This window comes from Heterodontus francisci, chromosome 5, assembly GCF_036365525.1.
Source record: "Heterodontus francisci isolate sHetFra1 chromosome 5, sHetFra1.hap1, whole genome shotgun sequence".
Lineage (NCBI taxonomy): Eukaryota > Metazoa > Chordata > Chondrichthyes > Heterodontiformes > Heterodontidae > Heterodontus > Heterodontus francisci.
The window spans coordinates 94797210-94817753 of NC_090375.1; the positions used below are offsets into that span (position 1 = coordinate 94797210).

Genomic DNA, 20544 nt, shown 5'->3' on the forward strand with positions numbered 1-20544 from the left:
TGTTCCAGAACCTGATTAAAATTAGAAATAAACGGATTTGTTGCTTGCTTTAAGCAAAGCAGGACCAAGTTGTTTTTCACGAAGAGAACACAATGTACTGGCTGTACCCAGCTTCAAGAGCTGTTTATCATAATGTTCTTCCACTCTGATTGGTAGAGTGAATGGAATTGTACTCCGCCTACTCCAGCTATCCCATTGAGGCCTCTTTGAGATTTGTGGTTACTTTTGTGATTCTAGCTGCCTGTCACAGGCTGACATTTTTGACCCTGCAGGGAATAGCACGCAGTTCCTGGAAACCAGACTGTGTTGGGAACTGTCGCTGTAACTCTGTAAACAGAACCACACACTTGTTTAAAACGACATGAATGAGTACTTTTCAGAAAAACAAGAATGAAAAACATTGAAAACCATTTGTTTCTTGAAAATTAAGGAATTCAGTTGCACATATACTTGCTGTTTTTCCCAGAATGTTGTTATTCATGCATCCAGGGATATGGATAAATTACTTAATTCTCTGTATATATTGGACAGAAATTTATTGAATTTCTTCCACTAGGGTGTATTTGTCAAGTGTGCCCACATTTCAACAACAACAACTTGTATTTTTATATGGCACCTTTAAACTAATAAGTCCCAAGACCCTTCACAGGAACGCTATAAAGCAAAATGTGATGCAGAGTCACTTATCAGGGCAGATGGCCAAAAGCTTGGTCAAAGAAGTAGGTTTTAAGGATCGTCTTAAAGGAGGAAAGCAAGGTAGAGACTGAGAGGTTTAGGGAGGGAATTCCAGAGCTTAGGGCTTAGGCAGCTGAAGGCACGGCCACCAATGGTAGAGCAAATAAAATTGGGGGTGTTCAAAAGGCCAGAATTAGAGGAGCTCAGATGTCTTGGAGGGTTGTAGGACTAGATTACTGAGAAAAAGAAGGGGTGAGGCTATAGAGGTATTTGAAAATAAAGATGAGAATTTTAAAATTAAGGCGTTGCTTAACGAGGAGCTAGTGTAGGTCAGCAAGCACAGGGGTGAGCGACGATCAGGACTGGGTGCAAATAAGGACATGGGCAGCAGAGTTTTGCACGACCTCAAGTTTACGAGGTAGAATGTGGGAGGCCAGCCGGGAGTGCATTGGAACAGTCAAGTCTAGAGGTCGCAAATTAATTTCTTTTTGCGCACAAGTGGTGTAGTTTGAGTTTAGGAGACTGCAATTTAGGGCGTAAGTGGTGCATGTATTGTTAATAGCATAATAAGGTCAAAGCTACTCTCCTAGGAATTCCAATATTTATATCAGAATTGCACCTGTCTTAAATTAAGCTTAGAGAGTAAATTGGTAAATTGCCTGCATACCTTGTTAAAGTTGAATTCTCAGGCTTTGAATGTTCACAAGCTTGATCTGAAACATCAGCTTTGACTGTAGCAATTAGCAAAATCTTTTCTGAGCTGCATAACTACGGAAGGATCCTGCAAGCTTTAAGTAGTTTGAGGCCAAGAAATATTTTGCTTCTAGTGAAGGTAACAAATGCAGAAGTGCCACACATATAAAAAGACAAGAAAGAAAGAGTCAAGGAGCACCAGTTAACTTACCTTGGCTGCTCTGGCAATGTCATTAAACTCGCTGCACTGCAAAGGTGTCCTGGGGTTCACCGGGTTGGTATTCTCTGCCACAGCTACCTCCCTCCATAAAGTGCATATCTAGTTCTTGGTGTGTCTCCAGGCCCCATCCCAAACAGACCATTGCTCCTGCCCATATCGCTGTTGCGAGGGCATGTAGGTCCAGCTCCTTGAAGTTTACTGCTTTTGTCTTTGATATCCTGCTGTCATCATTGTCTCCCAGGTTACCGGTTTCCTCCAGTACATTCATTGCTCCTTTAAGAAGCAACAGATTTTATATTCTGCTGCGCTAGATCTTCACCTCTCCTTGACATATTTTTGGGGGCCCGTTCCCTTTCCCAACTTTGACAGCCTTTGTTTATGTTTGAATTATAAATGAAGAATTATTTCAAAGAGAAATTGTGCCTCTGCATAATGATATATCAGTTTGTGTGTTATTGAAAATTATTTGAATGCAAAATGGGCAAAAAATTTGATATTTTTTTCCATGAAACATATATAAAAGCTATTCACTTTTTTTAAACTTAAAGCACACTGAGGCAAGTAGAGGTAGATATGCTATCCCGTTATTCATCACTAATCAATCACTTTTTGTATAGCATTTATTTATATGGCTGTTGTGAACGAAAACACAAATTATTTGTTGCTGAGTGGAAAATACTGGAAGCTGTACAAGGTAACTTGAAAAAAGACTTTAATTTACACAGCATCTTTCACAACTGCAGAAATTCCCGAAGTGCTTTACAGTCAATTAAGTACCTTTTGAAGTGTAGCCACTATTACAATAAAGGAGTATTAACATGATAAATATAATCATTTTATTCTGTCTTTTATCCCAAAGCAATCTTGGGATTCTTAACCCTAGTAAACTTTTTTGATTCAGTTTGTGGATATTTATGATTAACAGAATGTCAGGCCATTTACAGAGGTCTTTTCTTGCAAGTCATGACCATTCCCAGATACTTTGCAATGGATGCAAAAAATGCTGACTGAATTTTGCTGATTAACAGTAAAAATAAATTTTATTTAAGTAGTCATCTGTTGATGTATGGTTCTAGAGAGGCAGAGACACAGGGGGAATCTGTATATTAATTTCTGCTGCTTTATTTACTTATCGATCCAAGCAAAATGTTCCAGCGACCAATCACAAAACAATAGAGTCATAGAGTTATACAGCACAGACATAGGCCCTCCGGCCCATCATGTCTATGCTGGCCATCAAGCACCTATCCTAATTCCATTTTCCAGCACTTGGCCGGTAGCCTTTTATGCTATGGCGTTTCAAGGGCTCATCTAAATACTTCTTAAATGTTGTGAGGGTTCCTGCCTCTACCACCCCTTCAGGCAGTTTGTTCTAGATTCCAACCACTCTCTGGGTGAAAAAATATTTCCTCAAATCCCTTCTAAACCTTCTGCCCCTTCCCTTAAATCTATACCCCCTGGTTATTGACACCTCCGCTAAGGGAAAAAGTTTCTTCATATCTACCCTATCTTTTTCTTTGGCCTCCTTATCTCGAGAGACAATGGGTAAGCGCCTGGAGGTGGTCCTATCTACGCCCCTCATAATTTTGTATACCTAATGAATTATATTGCGATGTATTGCCGCAGTGTGGCTAGAAAGCCAACATTGAGAAACTACTAAGAAAATATGAAAGCAATCATTGTTGAATGACCAGTTAGAAGAAACGATGAACAAATCAAGCCATTCAGAACATTTAGTGCAAAAACTCCACTTGGCATTTTTTTGTCAACAACTGAAATTTACAGCCATACCTGGGACCTTCCTCCACTGATGTTGGGCCCTGACAGACCTAAGGAGCCACCAGTGAGCCAATACCCACATTCCACTCCTCCCCAGTTCAGTTCAACCCCAGTTCAGCCAAATCTTAGGTTCCTCCCCATAGTGCTGCCAAATCTAACAACAGTCCTCCCGGTGCTACCAATAATCAGGACTGCTGTCAGTGCTGCTAAACCCCATGCCCCCTTTCTGTTTTTGATCCCCTTCCCCTGTACTGCTAATCATAAGGCACCTATCTCCAACCTGGTATATTTTGCAAAGCATTCTTGCACCTTCACAAAGATGTATCATGGCCTTTGAATATCTAAGGGATTAAAAAAGAATATAAAGGTAAACGGGGGCATGTGACATAAAGGTCGTTTATGAACCAATGAATATAAGAGTAACAAAGACTGTCGATCTACAGAAATGAGTAATCCCTGAAATGAAACCCTGCAACATGGATAAAAATCCCAGAATATCATGCAATAAAAGAACAGAATTTGACTTATTCAATCATTGTAAATCATTGTCCCTGGTCACATAGTATTATACCCTATTGTTATAAAAGAACACATCCTCCACCTCACCATTAGTAATGCTACAGGAGACCTATGTACAATCAGTATAGTTATTAGAAGTGGTGAGTGATCTCAAGATTAATAACTGTATCTGACCAACTGAAGGTTGAGATTTACCCTCCACTGAGCAAGAGTTCTGCCCTCAACTCTTCCCCACCCACTTTCACTTCAACCCCCAACAGAGCAAGTTAGTGGCTTTGATCACACTTTCATTTGTAAGTTTTAAACTCATAGGCATGCACTCCAGCTGCCCAGTTTACCAGTTTGCACAGAATCCAGGTGATGCTGAGCACCATGCTGCAAACCCAGATAAATCTCACCTAAAATATTGTACAACTCCACTGTTTTGAAATCAAGGCTGGGATTTTACCAGCAGCGACAAAGTCGAAACATAAAACGTGGTGTGGCGGCGCGGGCAGGTGGGGGGTTTGCGGTATGGTGTGCAAGTTAAAGTATGATATTGTCAGGGGCTATCCAATTAACAGCCGGCAGGAGGAAGTACCAGGTGATAATAGGCTGCCAGGTGTTTAAAAGGCAGCCTGGAGTAGTTTTCAAGGCAGGAGCCCTGGAGGAAACTGAGAGTGAGGCCCTGCTAACTGGAGTGATCGGGAAATGGCGGAAGGCAGAGCAAGGGTGGCGCCCAGGTTTTCTGATGCCTCCCTGGAGGTGCTCTTCCAAATGGCAAGGGCTTGGAGGGAAGTCCTTTTCCCTCGAGAGAGGAGGAGGAGGCTGGCTAACCAAACAAAAAGGGCATTGATGGAGATAGTAGAGAAGGTGAGCAGCCGTGGGGTGGTCCCATATACGTGGCTGCAGTGTAGAAAAGAGGATTAATAACGAGGTGTGGTCTGGCAAGGTGAGAGTGGTGCATAACATTATGCTTGCAACTTAAATGTGACAGTAGATTAATATGAATTTGGAGAAGGGGGTGCCTATCCAGTCAGTGGCAATCTTGAGCCAGCAGTGTTAACTACCAAATGCATGGTAGCTTCTCTGTGGAGGACACCAGTCAGTCAAAGTTGACCCTTCCACTACCAGTGGCGACTTGCAGCTGGCGTCCCTGTGGCGCCATGATGGACAGTCAGGCTGCCACCAACATAGGTGTCTGTGATGAGTGAGTGACAATGGTAATTTATGTGCGCTTGCAGTAGAAGAGAGCTCACTATGTGCAAGAGAGAGAGGATGAAGTGCAGGCGACGTCCTATATACAGCGATAGTGATGTCACTACAGGAGGAGGAGGAGGCCTTGGAGCTGGGAGGCCTGGAGTCAGGGCAGGCTATCATTGGTGGTGAGATAAGTACAAGAAGAGGCATCTGCAGAGCCTGCAGGACAGCCTTCCACCTCTGAAGAGGAGGAGACATTATAGGATACAGTGTCACATCAATCCCCCTGCACCCTCCATCAGCACAGATTCTTTCACGGTGTGGGCAGTTGCACATGTGTAGCAACAGGGCACAATCTAGTGAGAACAGCACAGATATGCCCAAGCAGCTGACTGAGGCAGTGACAATTGTGGCCACTCAAGCTCAAAGGACTGTAGGAGGGCATGCCGATGCCCAGTTTCAGGCTGATGACACACCTCTGGAGTTAACAAGTAGGTGGCAGATGCTGGTGTGTGAACATCCGGCGGAACTTCCAGAGGCTTTGTGCATCCATGCACAAACGATGGAGCAGTCCTACCAGGCCGTTAGTGCAGCCATGTCTCTGGTGTGTGAGTGCATGGCAGCATTCATTGAGTGAGTGGCAACCCTCATGGAGAGCCACATCCAGCACACCACACAGTAGATACTGGAGATGCGTAGGGACCTGCATGCTGTCGCCTCCTCCATGAGCTCTGTGGAGCAATGGCTGGGTGAGAGGGGGATAAGACACCTGGAGTCATCGTCAAGTCCTCAAACTCCTCAGGTGAGCAGAGAGGGACAGGTGTGCCCTGAAAGGGTAGAGGAGTGACTGCCTGAAGCACCTGGGGGCTCCTCTCGGCGCTCCGGCATGGACGATGAGCCCTCGTCCCCTCTGACGGTGACGCCAATGCCTCAAGAAGCCACGATGAGAGGTAGTGCCCGCACAGGTGCAGAAGGACACCAATGTGCCGAGGCCCTCTAGACCTCCAGTAACCAGAGGATTACTGCCATGGTCATCAAAAGCCGTTAAGCAGAAAGGTCAGCAGTCTGCCTCCACCTCAGCTGACAGTTCAGGGGGAGCACCCCCAAGCAAGTGAGAAAGTCCATCTAGCTGCACTTGGATTTCACAGGGTTATGTAGTTTGATGTCACCTTGTTGTTTATTTGTCTTCAATGAAATCTGATATACTGCACCACAAAGAAAAATCCTTTACTCATTTATCCACTACTAAGCCATTAACATTTCGATTGCTGTTGTAAAGGGTAATAGGAAGGAGCTCACCACATGAGGTCAGTGCAGTATCCATGCATTGGCCTGATACAGTGGGTCCAGTGAGATGGTAAGGGCAACAGGACGATAGAAGATTTATTGGTTTGCATGGGTGTGTAAGGAAGGCTCATGAGAAACGTGCCTGTTTTAGTGAGTCACGAGCCTCCCTTGCACGTATTTCATTGCGCCTTGCCTTGGTCCCTTGGGGGGTTCTTCATAGTCCGCCTGGTCAGAAGTCCCTTCCAAATCCTCAACCTCGAAGGAGGCCTCATGTTCCAGGATGTCGTAATTGTTCAAAACTTTTCCCCTCAGTAGCACCAGTTTGTGCAGAGCACAGCACAATATCACGATAGGTGAGACCCTTTCTGGGCATATTGAAGGGCCTCACCAGATCTATCAAGGCATCTGAACCGTGTGTTCAGAAGCCCTATGGCCTACTAGGTGGACACTCGAGTTGTTGTGTGGCAGCTGTTGTATCTCTTCTCTGTATAAGTGCTCTAGTTTTGTATATTAATTGTATATCAGTTGTGTTTATTATATGCAGGTGGAGGGCATTAATTGGTGTTTCACTTGAGTGCACATAAAGAGACACTAAAACTGTGGTGTGGTTGAGTTAGGAGGTGTATGCGTGTATTGTTTCACTCTGTAAATATATGTAATACTGAGTAAAGATTGGCTCCAGTACTCCAACTGGCTTTCCGGAATAGAACGTGGTCGCAGAGAATGGTTGCCTAAAGGTCAAGGTTAGAAGCTAATTTACAAAACTCAGAAAGAAGACTACAGTGCCATTGTGAGAAACGGCAGAAAGCAAGTGTAAATTGTTGGGGTCAAGGGCGGAGTTCCAGAGTGGTGAGTATATAAAAAAACTTACCTCGGGGATTCTCGGAGCAGACTCGGAGGGCGGAGTTCCAGAGCGGTGAGTATATAAAAAAAACTTACCTCGGGGATTCTCGGAGCAGACACGGAGGGCGGAGTTCCAGAGCGGTGAGTATATAAAAAAAACTTACCTCGGGGATTCTCGGAGCAGACACGGAGGGCGGAGTTCCAGAGCGGTGAGTATATAAAAAAAAGTTACCTCGGAGATTCTCGGAGGGCGGAGTTCCAGAGCGGTGAGCTAACAGTAAGTTACCTCGGGTGGGAAAAAAAAAAACTGAAAAAGTGACGTCACATGAAAGCTGTGACCTGATTGGCTGGTAGGGAATCTGCACCGAATTTAAAAATAAAAGATATAAATTGATTAAAACACTAATTAATTAACTAATAAGTAGAGTAACTAAACCAGAGGGAGGAGATTACTGTATTTAGACAGCATTTAATATTTATTGTAGAAATCTAGCACTAGGGACCACATAGTAAAGTGTATCATAATTTAGTAAGGATTTAATAAGTATTTATTTATTTTATATCAATTAACTAATTAGTGATAGAAATGTCAGTTAGAGGGGTGAAGTGCTTCACCTGTGAGATGTGGGAAGTCCGTGACGCTTCCAGCGTTCCGGGCAACTACATCTGCAGGAAGTGTACCCAGTTGCAGCTCCTCACAGACCGTGGATCGGTTGGAGCGGCAACTGGATGCACTTAGGAGCATGCAGGTGGCGGAAAGTGTCATAGACAGGAGTTTTAGAGAAGTGGTTGCACCCAAGGTGCAGGCAGATAGATGGGTGACAGCTAGAAGGGGCAGGCAGTCAGTGTAGGAATCCCCTGTGGCTATCCCCCTCTCTAACAAGTATACCGTTTTGGATACTGTTGGGGGGGATGACCTATCAGGGGAAATCAGCAGTAGCCAGAGCAGTGGCACCACGGCTGGCACTGTTGTTCAGCAGGGAGGGACAAAGCGCAGAAGAGCAATAGTTATAGGGGACTCTATAGTCAGGGGCACAGATAGGCGCTTCTGTGGACGTGAAAGAGACTCCAGGAAGATATGTTGCCTCCCTGGTGCCAGGGTCAAGGATGTCACTGAATGGACAGAGGGCATTCTGAAGGGGGAGGGTGAACAGCCAGAGGTTGTGGTACACATTGGTACCAATGACATAGGCAGGAAGAGTGATGAGGTCCTGCAGGGGGAGTTTAGGGAGTTAGGTAGTAAGTTTTAAAAAAAAACAGGACCTCTAGGGTTGTAATCTCTGCCACGTGCCAGTGAGGCTAGAAATAGGAAGATAGTGCAGCTAAACATGTGGCTGAGCAGCTGGTGTAGAAGGGAGGGTTTCAGATATCTGGACCATTGGGCTCTCTTCAGGGACAGATGGGACCTGTACAAGAAGGACGGGTTGCATCTAAACTGGAAGGGCACTAATATCCTGGCTGCAAGGTTTGCTAGCGTCACTCGGGAGGGTTTAAACTAGTGTGGCAGGGGTGTGGGAACCAGAGCAGTAGGACAGCAAGTGAAGTAAATGAGGAGGACATAGTAAGTAAGGCCAGTAGGACTAAGAGGACGAGCAGGCAGGGAGCTGTTGCTGAGCACAGCGGGACTGGTGGTCTGAAGTGCATTTGTTTCAATGCGAGAAGTATAACAGGTAAAGCAGATGAACTTAGAGCTTGGATTACTACTTGGAAATATGATGTTGTTGCTATTAGAGACTTGGTTGAGGGAAGGGCATAATTGGCAGCTAAATGTTCCAGGCTTTAGAAACTTCAGGCGGGATAGAGGGGGATGTAAAAGGGGTGGGGGAGTTGCATTACTGGTTAAGGAGAGTATGACAGCTGTACTGCGGGAGGACACCTCAGAGGGGTCATGCAGCGAGGCAATATGGGTGGAGCTCAGGAATAGGAAGGGTGCAGTCACGATGTTGGGGGTTTACTACAGGCCTCCTAACAGCCAGCGAGAGGTAGAGGAGCAGATATGTAGACAGATTTTGGAAAGATGTAAAGGTAACAGGGTTGTAGTGGTGGGTGATTTTAACTTCCCCAATATTGACTGGGACTCACTTAGTGCTAGGGGCTTGGATGGGGCAGAATTTGTGAGGAGCATCCAGGAGGGCTTCTTGAAACTGTATGTAGATAGTCCAACTAGGGTTGGGGCCATTCTGGACCTGGTATTGGGGAATGAGCCCGGCCAGGTGGTCGAAGTTTCTGTGGGGGAGCATTTCGGGAGCAGTGACCATAATTCCATAAGTTTTAAGGTACTTGTGGATAAGGATAAGAGTAGTCCTCGGGTGAAGGTGCTGAATTGGGGGAAGGCTAATTATAACAATATTAGACAGGAACTGAAGAATTTAGATTGGGGGCGGCTGTTTGAGGGTAAATCAACATCTGACATGTGGGAGTCTTTCAAACATCATCTGATTGGAATCCAGGACCAGCATGTTCCTGTGAGGAAGGAGGACAAGTTTGGTAAGTTTCATAAGCTTGGATAACACGGGATATTGTGAGCCTCGTCAAAAAGAAAAAGGAAGCATTTGTAAGGGCTGGAAGGCTAGGAACAGATGAAGCACTTGAGGAATATAAAGACAATAGGATGGAACTTAAGCAAGGAGTTAGGAGGGCTAAAAGGGGTCATGAAAAGTCATTGGCAAACAGGATTAAGGAAAATCCCAAGGCTTTTTATACATATATAAAGAGCAAGAGGGTAACCAGGGAAAGGGTTGGCCCACTCAAGGACAGAGTTGGGAATCTATGCGTGGAGCCAGAGGAAATGGGTGAGGTGCTAAATGAGTACTTTGCATCAGTATTCACCAAGGAGAAGGACTTGTTGGATGATGAGCCTAGGGAAGGGAGTGCAGATAGTCTCAGTCATCTCATTATCAAAAAGGAGGAGGTGTTGGGTGTCTTGCAAAGCATTAAGGTAGCTAAGTCCCCAGGACCTGATGGGATCTACCCTAGAATACTGAGGGAGGCAAGGGAAGAAATTGCTGGGGCCTTGACAGAAATCTTTGCATCCTCATTGGCTACAGGTGAGGTCCCAGTGGACTGGAGAATAGCCAATGTTGTTCCTTTGTTTAAGAAGGGTGGTAAGGATAATCCAGGAAATTATAGGCCGGTGAGCCTTACGTCAGTGGTAGGGAAACTATTAGAGAGGATTCTTTGGGACAGGATTTACTCCCATTTGGAAACAAAGGAACTTATTAGCGAGAGACAGCATGGTTTTGTGAAGAGGAGGTCGTGTCTTACTAATTTGATTGAGTTTTTTGAGGAAGTGACGAAGATGATTGATGAGGGAAGGGCGGTGGATGTTGTCTATATGGACTTTAGTAAAGCCTTTGACAAGGTCCCGCATGGCAGACTGGTGCAAAAGGTGAAGTCACACGGGATCAGAGGGGAGCTGGCAAGATGGATACAGAACTGGCTCGGTCACAGAAGACAGAGGGTAACAGTGGAAGGGTGCTTTTCTGAATGGAGGGATGTGACTAGTGGTGTTCCGCAGGGATCAGTGCTGGGACCTTTGCTGTTTGTAGTATATATAAATGATTTGGAGGAAAATGTAGCTGGTCTGATTAGTAAGTTTGCGGACGACACAAAGGTTGGTGGAGTTGCGGATAATGATGAGGATTGTCAGAGGATCCAGCAGGATATAGATCGGTTGGAGACTTGGGCGGAGAATAGGGTTAGTATAAATGGGTCGTTGTTGGTCGGCACAGACTCGGTGGGCCGAAGGGCCTGTTTCAGTGCTGTATCTGTAAATAAATAAAATTAAAAAAATAAATAAATGGCAGATGGAGTTTAATCCGGACAAATGTGAGGTAATGCGTTTTGGAAGGTCTAATGCAGGTGGGAGGTGTACAGTAAATGGCAGAATCCTTCGGAGTATTGACAGGCAGAGAGATCTGGGCGTACAGATCCACAGGTCACTGAAAGTGGCAACGCAGGTGGATAAGGTAGTTAAGAAGGCATACGGCATGCTTGCCTTCATCGGTCGGGGCATAGAGTATAAAAATTGCCAAGTCTTGTTGCAGCTGTACAGAACCTTAGTTCGGCCACACTTAGAATATTGTGTGCAATTCTGGTCGCCACACTACCAGAAGGACGTGGAGACTTTGGAGAGGGTACAGAGGAGGTTTACCAGGATGTTACCTGGTCTGGAGAGCATTCGCTATGAGGAGAGGTTTAAGGTGCGAGGTGAAAAGTTTAGAGGGGATGTGCGAGGCAAGTTTTTTTACACAGGGCGTGGTGAGTGCCTGGAACTTGCTGCCAGGGGAGGTGATGGAAGCAGATGCGATAGCGTCGTTTAAGAGACATCTTGACAAATATATGAATAGGAAGGGAATAGAGGGATTTGGGCCCCGGAAGTGCAGAAAGTGTTAGTTTCGGCAGGCATCAAGATCGGTGCAGGCTTGGAGGGCCGAATGGCCTGTTCCTGTGCTGTACTGTTCTTTGTTCTACCCTCCAATGTTCTCTGAGTCTGAACCATATGACCAGTGGAAGAATGAAATGAATATGTGAATACAGGTTGCATCCCTACCAAATAGGAAACAAGGTATGGCCATGGCATTGTTGCTTTCTACCAGAGGTAAAATCACAAAAATAAAAGTATTTTGTGAGCGAGATTCCCATCAGTTGGATACTGATGAAGGTTTTTATCATCTTTTGGAGTATTTGGGTGAAATTTACAAGAAAGATGATCTATTAAATGCCTATGAAGCATGATTAGATTTTGATAGATTTCGGAAAACATGATTATTCAATTAAGGAATATATCATGGACTTTAACAGATTGGATAGAAGATTGAGGAAATTCAATTTGGAGAACCCTGGTTCAGTGCTGACATTTAAACTGCTGGGTTATGCAAAGGTGTTGCCTATGGAATGGCTCCTGTTTCTGACTGGTGTTCTCTCAGAGAAAGACTCCCTGTTGGTTCAGATGTCTGCTACCTTGAAAAAGTTCCTGGGGAAACAGTCATTTACAGTAGCCTTGGTGAAACAAATGGAACATTCCATATTTATGCAAAGAGTAAAGGACTCAATGATTGGTGGATTTCGAAATGGTCCAGCTACTGGATGAAGATGTCAGTACAATGGAAGTAGTACATAAGGCAGAATGAGGATGAAAGCAGCTTTAGCAGATCTGGCTATTGGAACAGGAGACAGAATTGGAACACCAATAATAGGTGAATGAATCCCAGGAATGACCAAGGAACAGTTAATAGGTGCTTCAGGTATGACTCAAAGTATCACATTGTGATGAACTGCCTAAAGCTGAGAGGTAGGGTAATTGAAATGACGCATGATACAGAGAGTTCTGAGCCAGAAGATGAAGATAATGATGAATCTGAATGAGCTGTACTAGTTACAAGCAGTTTTAGTCCTGTGATCAATGTGTTAGTCGCAGACTCATTCAACTGTGCAGTGCTAGATAGTGCTTGTACTTCAACAGTATGTGGAGCAGATTGGTTAAAATGTTATCTAAATTTACTAAGTTGTGAAGATCGATGCAAGGCTAAGGAGTAAAAGTACTACTTGCTTTAAGCTTGGTGATGACACATTGAGGTCACTAAAGAGAATTGTAGTTCCATGTAAAATAGCTGGAGTAAGCCACTTTATCAGTACTGATATAGTCTCTAGTGAGATACATTTGCTGTTGAGTAAATCTTCTCTGAAAAAGGCAGAAATGAAATTTGACATGGAGCATCATAAGGCAATTATATTTGAAAAGTCAATGGATCTGCAGTTTACCCAGTCAGGACATTATTGTATACCCTTAACAAAACCACCTGTTTCGAGTCAGAGTGTTAAACAAGTATTAATGGCATCAGCTGAGAATCAGAGAGGAAAAAAGCTAATTGTCTTAAAGTTGCATAGGCAATTTGCTTACCCTACTTGTCAAAGATTGAAAACCCTGCTAAAGGATGTAGTTGTGGTTGAAGAGTATTTGAGGCTAATAGAAGAGATTAGTGAGAAGTGTGAAATCTGTAAAAAGTAATAGAAGATGCTGTTAAATCCTATTGTAAACCTTCCATTGACACATGATTTAATCAGGTAGTTGCCATGGCTCTAAAGGTATATGACAAAGGCAGAAATATTTTCATTCTACATTTTGTAAACCTGGAAACCAAATCAAGTCTTTCTGCAATTATACATAGCAAGGACAAACGGATGATTAGAGATAAAATCATGGAACCATGGCTAGGGACCAGACCTGGGGTGCCAGTGAAGTTTCTGACTGATAATGGAGGGGAATCTGCCAATGACCCATTCAGAGATGTGTGCGAACATGCATATTATGGTCATGAATACTGCAGCTGAAAGTCCTTTCAGTAATAGACTTTGAAAGGAATCATGTGGTGGTCAATGAAATGCTGCATAAAATCTTAGCTGATCAATCAGACTGCAAGTTGACAACTGCCCTGGCATGAGCGGTTCATGCATAGAATTTGCTGCAGATGGGTGGAGGGTTTAGTTCCAATCAATTGGTCTATAAGCCAAATTCCAAATTGCCTTCTGTGCTGTGTGATAGTCCTCCTGCTCTAGAAGGTACTACAATTAGTTTGATTTTTTTCCTGCACATTTGAATGCTTTACATGCAAGGAGAAGGGTTTTCATCAAGGCTGAGGTCTCAGAGAAAATTCAGAGAGCTCTGAGGTATCATTTAAGACCATCCAAGACAGAACTTAATTCAGGAGATTTGATATATTATAAAGGAGAGGGTAAAAGGGAATGGAAAGGCCCTGGTAAGGAAATAGGTCATGATGGTAAGACAGTACTTATCAAACATGGCAATTAAACTTTTAAAGTTCATTCCTCGCTATTAATTGGAATGAATTGCAAAATCACAGACTCTGATCAGCTGGTAGAAGGAAACGAGGCACCTTATACCTCAGAAGCTCATGTCGTAGAGTCATACAGTTATACAGCACAGAAACAGGCCCTTTGGCCCACTGTGTCCACGCCGGCCAGCAAGCCTATCTATTCTAATCTCATTTTCCAGCACTTGGCCCGTAGCCTTGTATGCTATGGTGTTCCAAGTGCTCATCTAAATACTTCTAAATGATGTGAGGGTTCCTGCCTCTACCACCCCTTTAGGTAGTGTGTTCCAGATTCCAACCACCCTCTGGGTGAAATTTTTTTTCCTCAAATCCCCTCTGAACCTCCTCCCCCTTACCTTAAAACTATTCCCCCTGGTTGTTGACACCTCCGCTAAGGGAAAAAGATTCTTCCTATCTACTCTATCTATGCCCCTCATAATTTTGTATACCTCAATCAGGTCCCCCCTCAGCCTTCTCTGTTCTAAGGAAAACAACCCTGGCCTATCCAGTTTCTCTTCATAGCTGAAATGCTCCAGCCCGGGCATTTCCTCTGCACCCTCTCCGGTACAATCACATCCTTTCTATAGTGTGGCGACCAGAACTGTTTTATGATGAAGGTCCTGATGAACAGAATACGGTAGATCAAGGGTTGGATAGTGATAATGTGAGTGATCAGGACACTGAGGACGGAGTTATCACATCCAAAAGCCAGTTGTCCAGAGTGGGTACTCAGGTGGCATGTATTCCAGAGGGTTTTAGTGAATGGAGGGATGTAACAATTGTGCGACCTGCAGGAAAAACCACTGGTAAGTTTAAATATTGGTTGAATTTTCAGGATGATGGCCAGGAAGTGAGGTCCATAGACTGGCAGAATGGGTGAAAGAATGGAAAGTAAGAAAGCACAGTGCAAGTTCTGATAGTTTGTCCGGAAGTGACTCACGTTAGAAAATGATCATTACTGGAGAAATGGCCTCTGATTGTACGAGAGGGAGATCTGACAGTAGTGGTCCTGACAGACTTCAAAGTGTAAGTAGAGGCCCTAGCTTGAATAGATTACACATTGAAATGAAGACTACAGAACAGTCTCGGAGCAGAAGGAGAAGCAGACGTCCTCACGACTGTGCAGTTTTGGTGGCTGCCACTAAAAACAAGAGGAATTCGATAATTGGAGAAAGTTTGGCGTTTATTCAGAGGTATCAGGTAAGAGTCAACCAACTTTGTCACATAGGTCGATTTGTGTTGAAAAAGTCCTTGCAGATGGGACTTGAAAGGCTAAAACGAGTCTATTTGCTAGGGGTTTTGAAGAACGATTGGGTGATACAGTTGTATATGCATTCGTATATCGATAGGTTAAGTGAGTGGGCAAAGACCTGGCAAATGAGTATAATGTGAAAAGGTGCAAAATTGTCCACTTTGGCAGGAAGAATAAAAAAGAAGCATGTTATCTAAATGGTGAGAGATTGCAGAGTTCTAAGATGCAAAGGGGTCTGGGTGTCCTAGTGCATGAATCTCAAAAGGTTAGTATGCAGGTACAGCACGTAATTAGGAAATTGAATAGAATTATCATTTATTGCAAAGGGAATTGAATACAAAAGTAGGGAGGTTATGCTTCAGCGATACAGGGCATTGGTGAGACCACATCTGGAGTACTGTGTACAGTACTGGTCTTATTATTTAAGGAAGGATGTAAATGTGTTGGAGCCAGTACAGAGAAGGTTTACTAGACTAATACCTGGAATGGATGGGCTGTCTTATGAGGAAAGATCGGACAGGCTAGGCTTGTATCCGCTGGAATTTAGAAGAGTAAGAGGCAACTTAATTGAAAGAAATAAGATCCTGAGGGGTCTTGACGGTGGATGTGGAAAGAATGTTTCTCCTTGTGGGAGAATCTAGAACTAGGGGGCACTATTAAAACTAAGGGGTCGCCCATTTAAGACAGAGATGAGGAGAATTTTTTTCTCTGAGGGTATTGTCTTTGGAATTCTCGTCCTCAAAAGGCGGTGGAAACAGAGTCTTTGAATATTTTTAAGGCAGAGGTAGATTCTTGATAAGCAAGGGAGTAAAAGGTTATCGGAGGTAGTTGGAAATGTGGAGTAATCAGTTCAGCCATGAACTTATTGAATGACAGAGCAGGCACGAGGGGCCGGGTGGCCTAAAGGCCTGCTACCCGAACCGAGCCCGACAGGACCCAACGACATGTGACGGGTTCGGGTCGGCTCGCTCTTCCGGCTCCAGCGTTCGGGCTGGGTCCAGTTTGGGGACACACAACAAGAAGTGTTAAAAGTTAAAAGACCTACCTGAGCTGGGACTCTGGGACGTCAAAGAGGGAAACTCTGAGTCTGTGCAGTGAGCGTCTCTATGACGTCATCACGCTCATGCTGCAGCTTCCTGCAGATTCGGAGTCGCAAGGTAGATAAAGGGAACATTCCAGTTGTCGGGTTGGGTCGGGCGCAGGAAAAAAATGGAGGTACTCTGGCCAGTTCGGGCTCGGGTCTGATGTGGTTCTATTAGGCTAGGGTCGGGGTTTTTCCTCGTGACCTAATTCGTATGTTCATACAGTGGACTCTCCCACAACTGGAAAAGTAATCTTGAAAATCTTTGTAGCACTTTTGGCTGCATATTCATGGGCATGCTGATCAATCAACATAAAAGCTACATTTCTGCAAGATGGTACTTTTCAGAGGGAAGCGTTTCTGAAACCGCCCGAAGAGGCAGCAGATACCACAGGGAAACTATGGAAATGAAACAAATGCATCCATGATCTAAATGATGCTTCCTGAGTGTGGTATTTTTGGTGAGATTGGTTTTGGTGAAAAACAAGGCTGTGTTCAACTGAAAGCAGATCCTGCAATGTTCCATTGGTATCATAAAGAGAAACTTTCAGGCATCTTCACAATGCGTGTTGATAATTTCTGACAAGTTTTTACTGTGGAATTTGAGAAATTTGTTATTAAGATTAGAGTGGAATTTAAAATTGGGAATTCTGTGACTTTTAAATATGTTGGTTTAGGTATTAAGTGGAATAGATCTGGAATAACTTTAAATGAACAAACATATTTAGAGAGTGTTACTCCCATCACAGTTAATCGTGCGAGGTCATCAAAGAAAGATGATGTCATATCTAAAGAAGAGACAGAGCAATTGCAAAGCTTAATTGGTCAGATGAATTGGTAATGCTCTCAGACTAGACCAGATGCTAGTTTTGGTGTGTTGGAGTTAAGTACTATGATGAAACATCCTAAAATCGAGAATGTTTTAAGGGCAAATAAAACATAGAACAAATTAAATCTCGAGAACTGCGTGCTTACGTTCCCATCCTTAGGTGACCCAAAGAGCAAGAAACTAGTCATTTTTAACGATGTTTCACGTGCTAATCTTCCTGATGGGTATTCGAGTGCAGCTGATTTCATAATCTTTAGTAGAAGATTACAACCATAAAAAACTGCTGATAACCTCAAATAGTGTTAAAATTAGAATACCGACATGATTCTCATTTGTCTCCACTCTGTAGTGCTGTCAATAGGCAACTATTACTGGGACTTATGAAGGGGCAAGTTACGTCTGATTTAATTTTCCCCAAGCTGCGTAACCAAAAGATGAGATTAGATTATTGTGTGCAAAGTGCTGTCATCGTTTCATCAACAAGATAGAAGTCCAGCTGTGCATCTCTGCAATTGTTATTTAAAGAAACCAAAAATCTGGAAGACTGTTTATTGAAGTCCAGCCATAGTACATGGTACTGTCATTTGCACAATTTTGTTGTTTCAAATCTGGTAGTCACAGTTCTACTATTAAAGCATACACAAATCTAACCTGGTGTTTATTGGATTGTTGCTATACCCAGCACCTTAAACCTAATCAATTTAATCTTGTGGAATAAGCAAAGTGATTATATAAGGACAATCACGTGAGGTGAAATTAAATTTTAAAAACAAATAATTGGTCATTGGTTGGGACACAATCAAAATAAATTTTATCTTAAAGGAGAAGGTAGTCCTACCAGAAATTAGGCTAATGAGTTTAATGATTTGTTTTCCTGCAGGCTCTGTTTGCTAGTACAAGACATGTATGGTTTATTTAGTGAAGTTCACCAGCATACATTCTGTTCATTAGAAGACGACTTGCAGGCGCAAAGTGCTTGCTGGGAAGGAAAGATGTGCTATCTAACAGGAATGAAGGTTCTACAGAGAACAACGCGAGGGAGGTAAGAATACAGAAAACATAGCCTCATTAGTAAGACCCTGTACCCCTGATGGAAATATTTCTGACACAAATTTAGACTTTCAGGTCACTAGATATGAGATATTCTTGATCCAAACATGATGCAAACTGTTGGCCCATATTTTATGGTGGTATTGACGGTGAAATTGTCAGCATTCATTATCATTGCACCTCTGAAACTGACAGCAATTTCCAGAATGTGCACATGCGCAGTTAATTGTGCAAATCCAGAAGTTGTCGCCAGTGATTTTATGTTTTCCCATAGGCGGCGTGGTTGAAGTCTCCCCGGACTAATACGCAGAAATTATTGAACCAATGAAAGTTTTCTCTTTTATGCTGTTAACAATTTTAAGATACATGAACAAGGTACTTCTTGTTAAATTAAGTGTAACTCTGTTTTTAATGGCATACTAAGTTCATAATTACTGATAAACAGCCTCACTGGCCTTGAAAACTAATTTTATATTTGTGGAATGTAAAATCTCTCCATCATTAAAAAAAAATCATACTTTGAAAATTTTTTTAAAAGTTTGTTTATGATATTTCAGCTTCTGTTTTAATCCCTTGTATCTGTCCCAATCATTTATTTTGTTCTCTGTAAAATTTTAACTAAAAGTGAAACATTTGGTGCATTTTACTCCCTGGTTTGCTGTCGGTGAGAATTTTTCAGTGTTATTGGCTGCTTACCCTGCTTGATGATGTCACTGTTGCTGGGTGCCTTGACATGGTGCCAGATTCAAAGTGACCTCAAGAAAGGGGAAAGCCACACTACAAAGATCACGAGATCTTTGTGAGCAGTTTTCTGCGATGTCATTGGCAGGCACCATTGTGATGGAGTCCGCATGTGCAAACTGTTACCTGAACAATTGTCCTGTTAGGTGCACTGACTTTGGATTCAAAGCTTCTATTTTTTTTCTGAGACAGTCATTTACTGGAAAAAGTAACTGCAATCTTCACAGTTCACAAAATCATAGAATTTTCACAGCACAGAAGGAGGTTGTTTGGCCCATTGTGTCTGCACTGACTCTCCGAAGGAGCAATTCACCTGGCCTTCTACCATAGCCCTGCACATTCTTCCTTTTCAGATAATAATCCAATTTCCTCTCGAATGCCTCCATTGGACCTGCCTCTACCACACTTTCAGGCAGTGCATTCCAGATCCTAATCACTCGCTGCGTGAAAATGTTTTTTCTCGTGTTTCCATTGCTTCTTTTGCCAATTATCTTAAATCTGTGTCCTCTTGTTCTCGATCCCTCCACCAGTGGGGACAGTTTTTTTCCCCTTCTACTCTGTCCAGACCCCTCGTGTTTTATGAAATCTCCCCTCAACCTTCTCCTCCAAGGAAAACAGTCCCAACTTCTCCAATCTATCCATGTAACTGAAGCTCCTCATCCCTGGAACCATTCATGTGAATCTTTTCTGCACTCTCTCTAATATCGTCACATCTTTCCTAAAGTGTTTTTTTTATTCATTCATGGGATGTGGGCGTTGCTGGCCAGGCCAGCATTTATTGCCCATCCCTAATTGTCCTTGAGAAAGTGGTGGTGAGCTGCCTTCTTGAACCCCTGCAGTCCATGTGCGGTAGGTACACCCACAGTGCTGTTCGGAAGGGAGTTCCAGGGTTTTGACCCAGCGACAGTGAAGGAACGGCAATATAGTTCCAAGTCAGGATGGTATGTGACTTGGAGGGGAACTTGCAGGTGGTGGTGTTCCCATGCATTTGCTGCCCTTGTCCTTCTAGTTGGTGGAGGTCGCGGGTTTGGAAGGTGCTGTCTAAGGAGCCTTGGTGCGTTGCTGCAGTGCATCTTGTAGATGGTACACACTGCTGCCACTGTGTGTCGGTGGTGGAGGGAGTGAATGTTTGTGGATGGGGTGCCAATCAAGCAGGCTGCTTTGTCCTGGATGGTGTTGAGCTTCTTGAGTGTTGTTGGAGCAGCAGCCTTCCAGGCAAGTGGAGAGTATTCCATCACACTCCTGACTTGTGCCTTGTAGATGGTGGACAGGCTTTGGGGAGTCAGGAGGTGAGTTACTCGCCACAGGATTCCTAGCCTCTGACCTGCTCTTGTAGCCACAGTATTTATATGGCTACTCCAGTTCAGTTTCTGGTCAATGGTAGCCACTTGGATGTTGATAGTGGGGGATTCAGCGATGGTAATGCCATTGACTGTCAAGGGGAGATGGTTAGATTCTCTCTTGTTGGAGATGGTCATTGCCTGGCACTTGCGTGGCGCGAATGCTAGTTGCCACTTATCAGCCCAAGCCTGGATGTTGTCCAGGTCTTGCTGCATTTCTACA

General features: G+C 43.6%; 1 protein-coding gene across 3 annotated transcripts in view; it reads left to right on the forward strand.

The window, feature by feature from the left end:
• spidr (scaffold protein involved in DNA repair) overlaps positions 1–20544 on the forward strand; it is a 328957-nt gene that overhangs the window by 230107 nt on the left and 78306 nt on the right. For 2 of the 3 annotated variants that reach the window (XM_068031805.1, XM_068031807.1), the window contains one exon: positions 18071–18232. The exons of the other annotated variant lie outside the window; for it this stretch is intronic. In XM_068031805.1, the coding sequence (XP_067887906.1) occupies positions 18071–18232 (162 nt within the window). The remainder of the gene's footprint in view (positions 1–18070; positions 18233–20544) is intronic. 3 annotated transcript variants of the gene reach the window in all.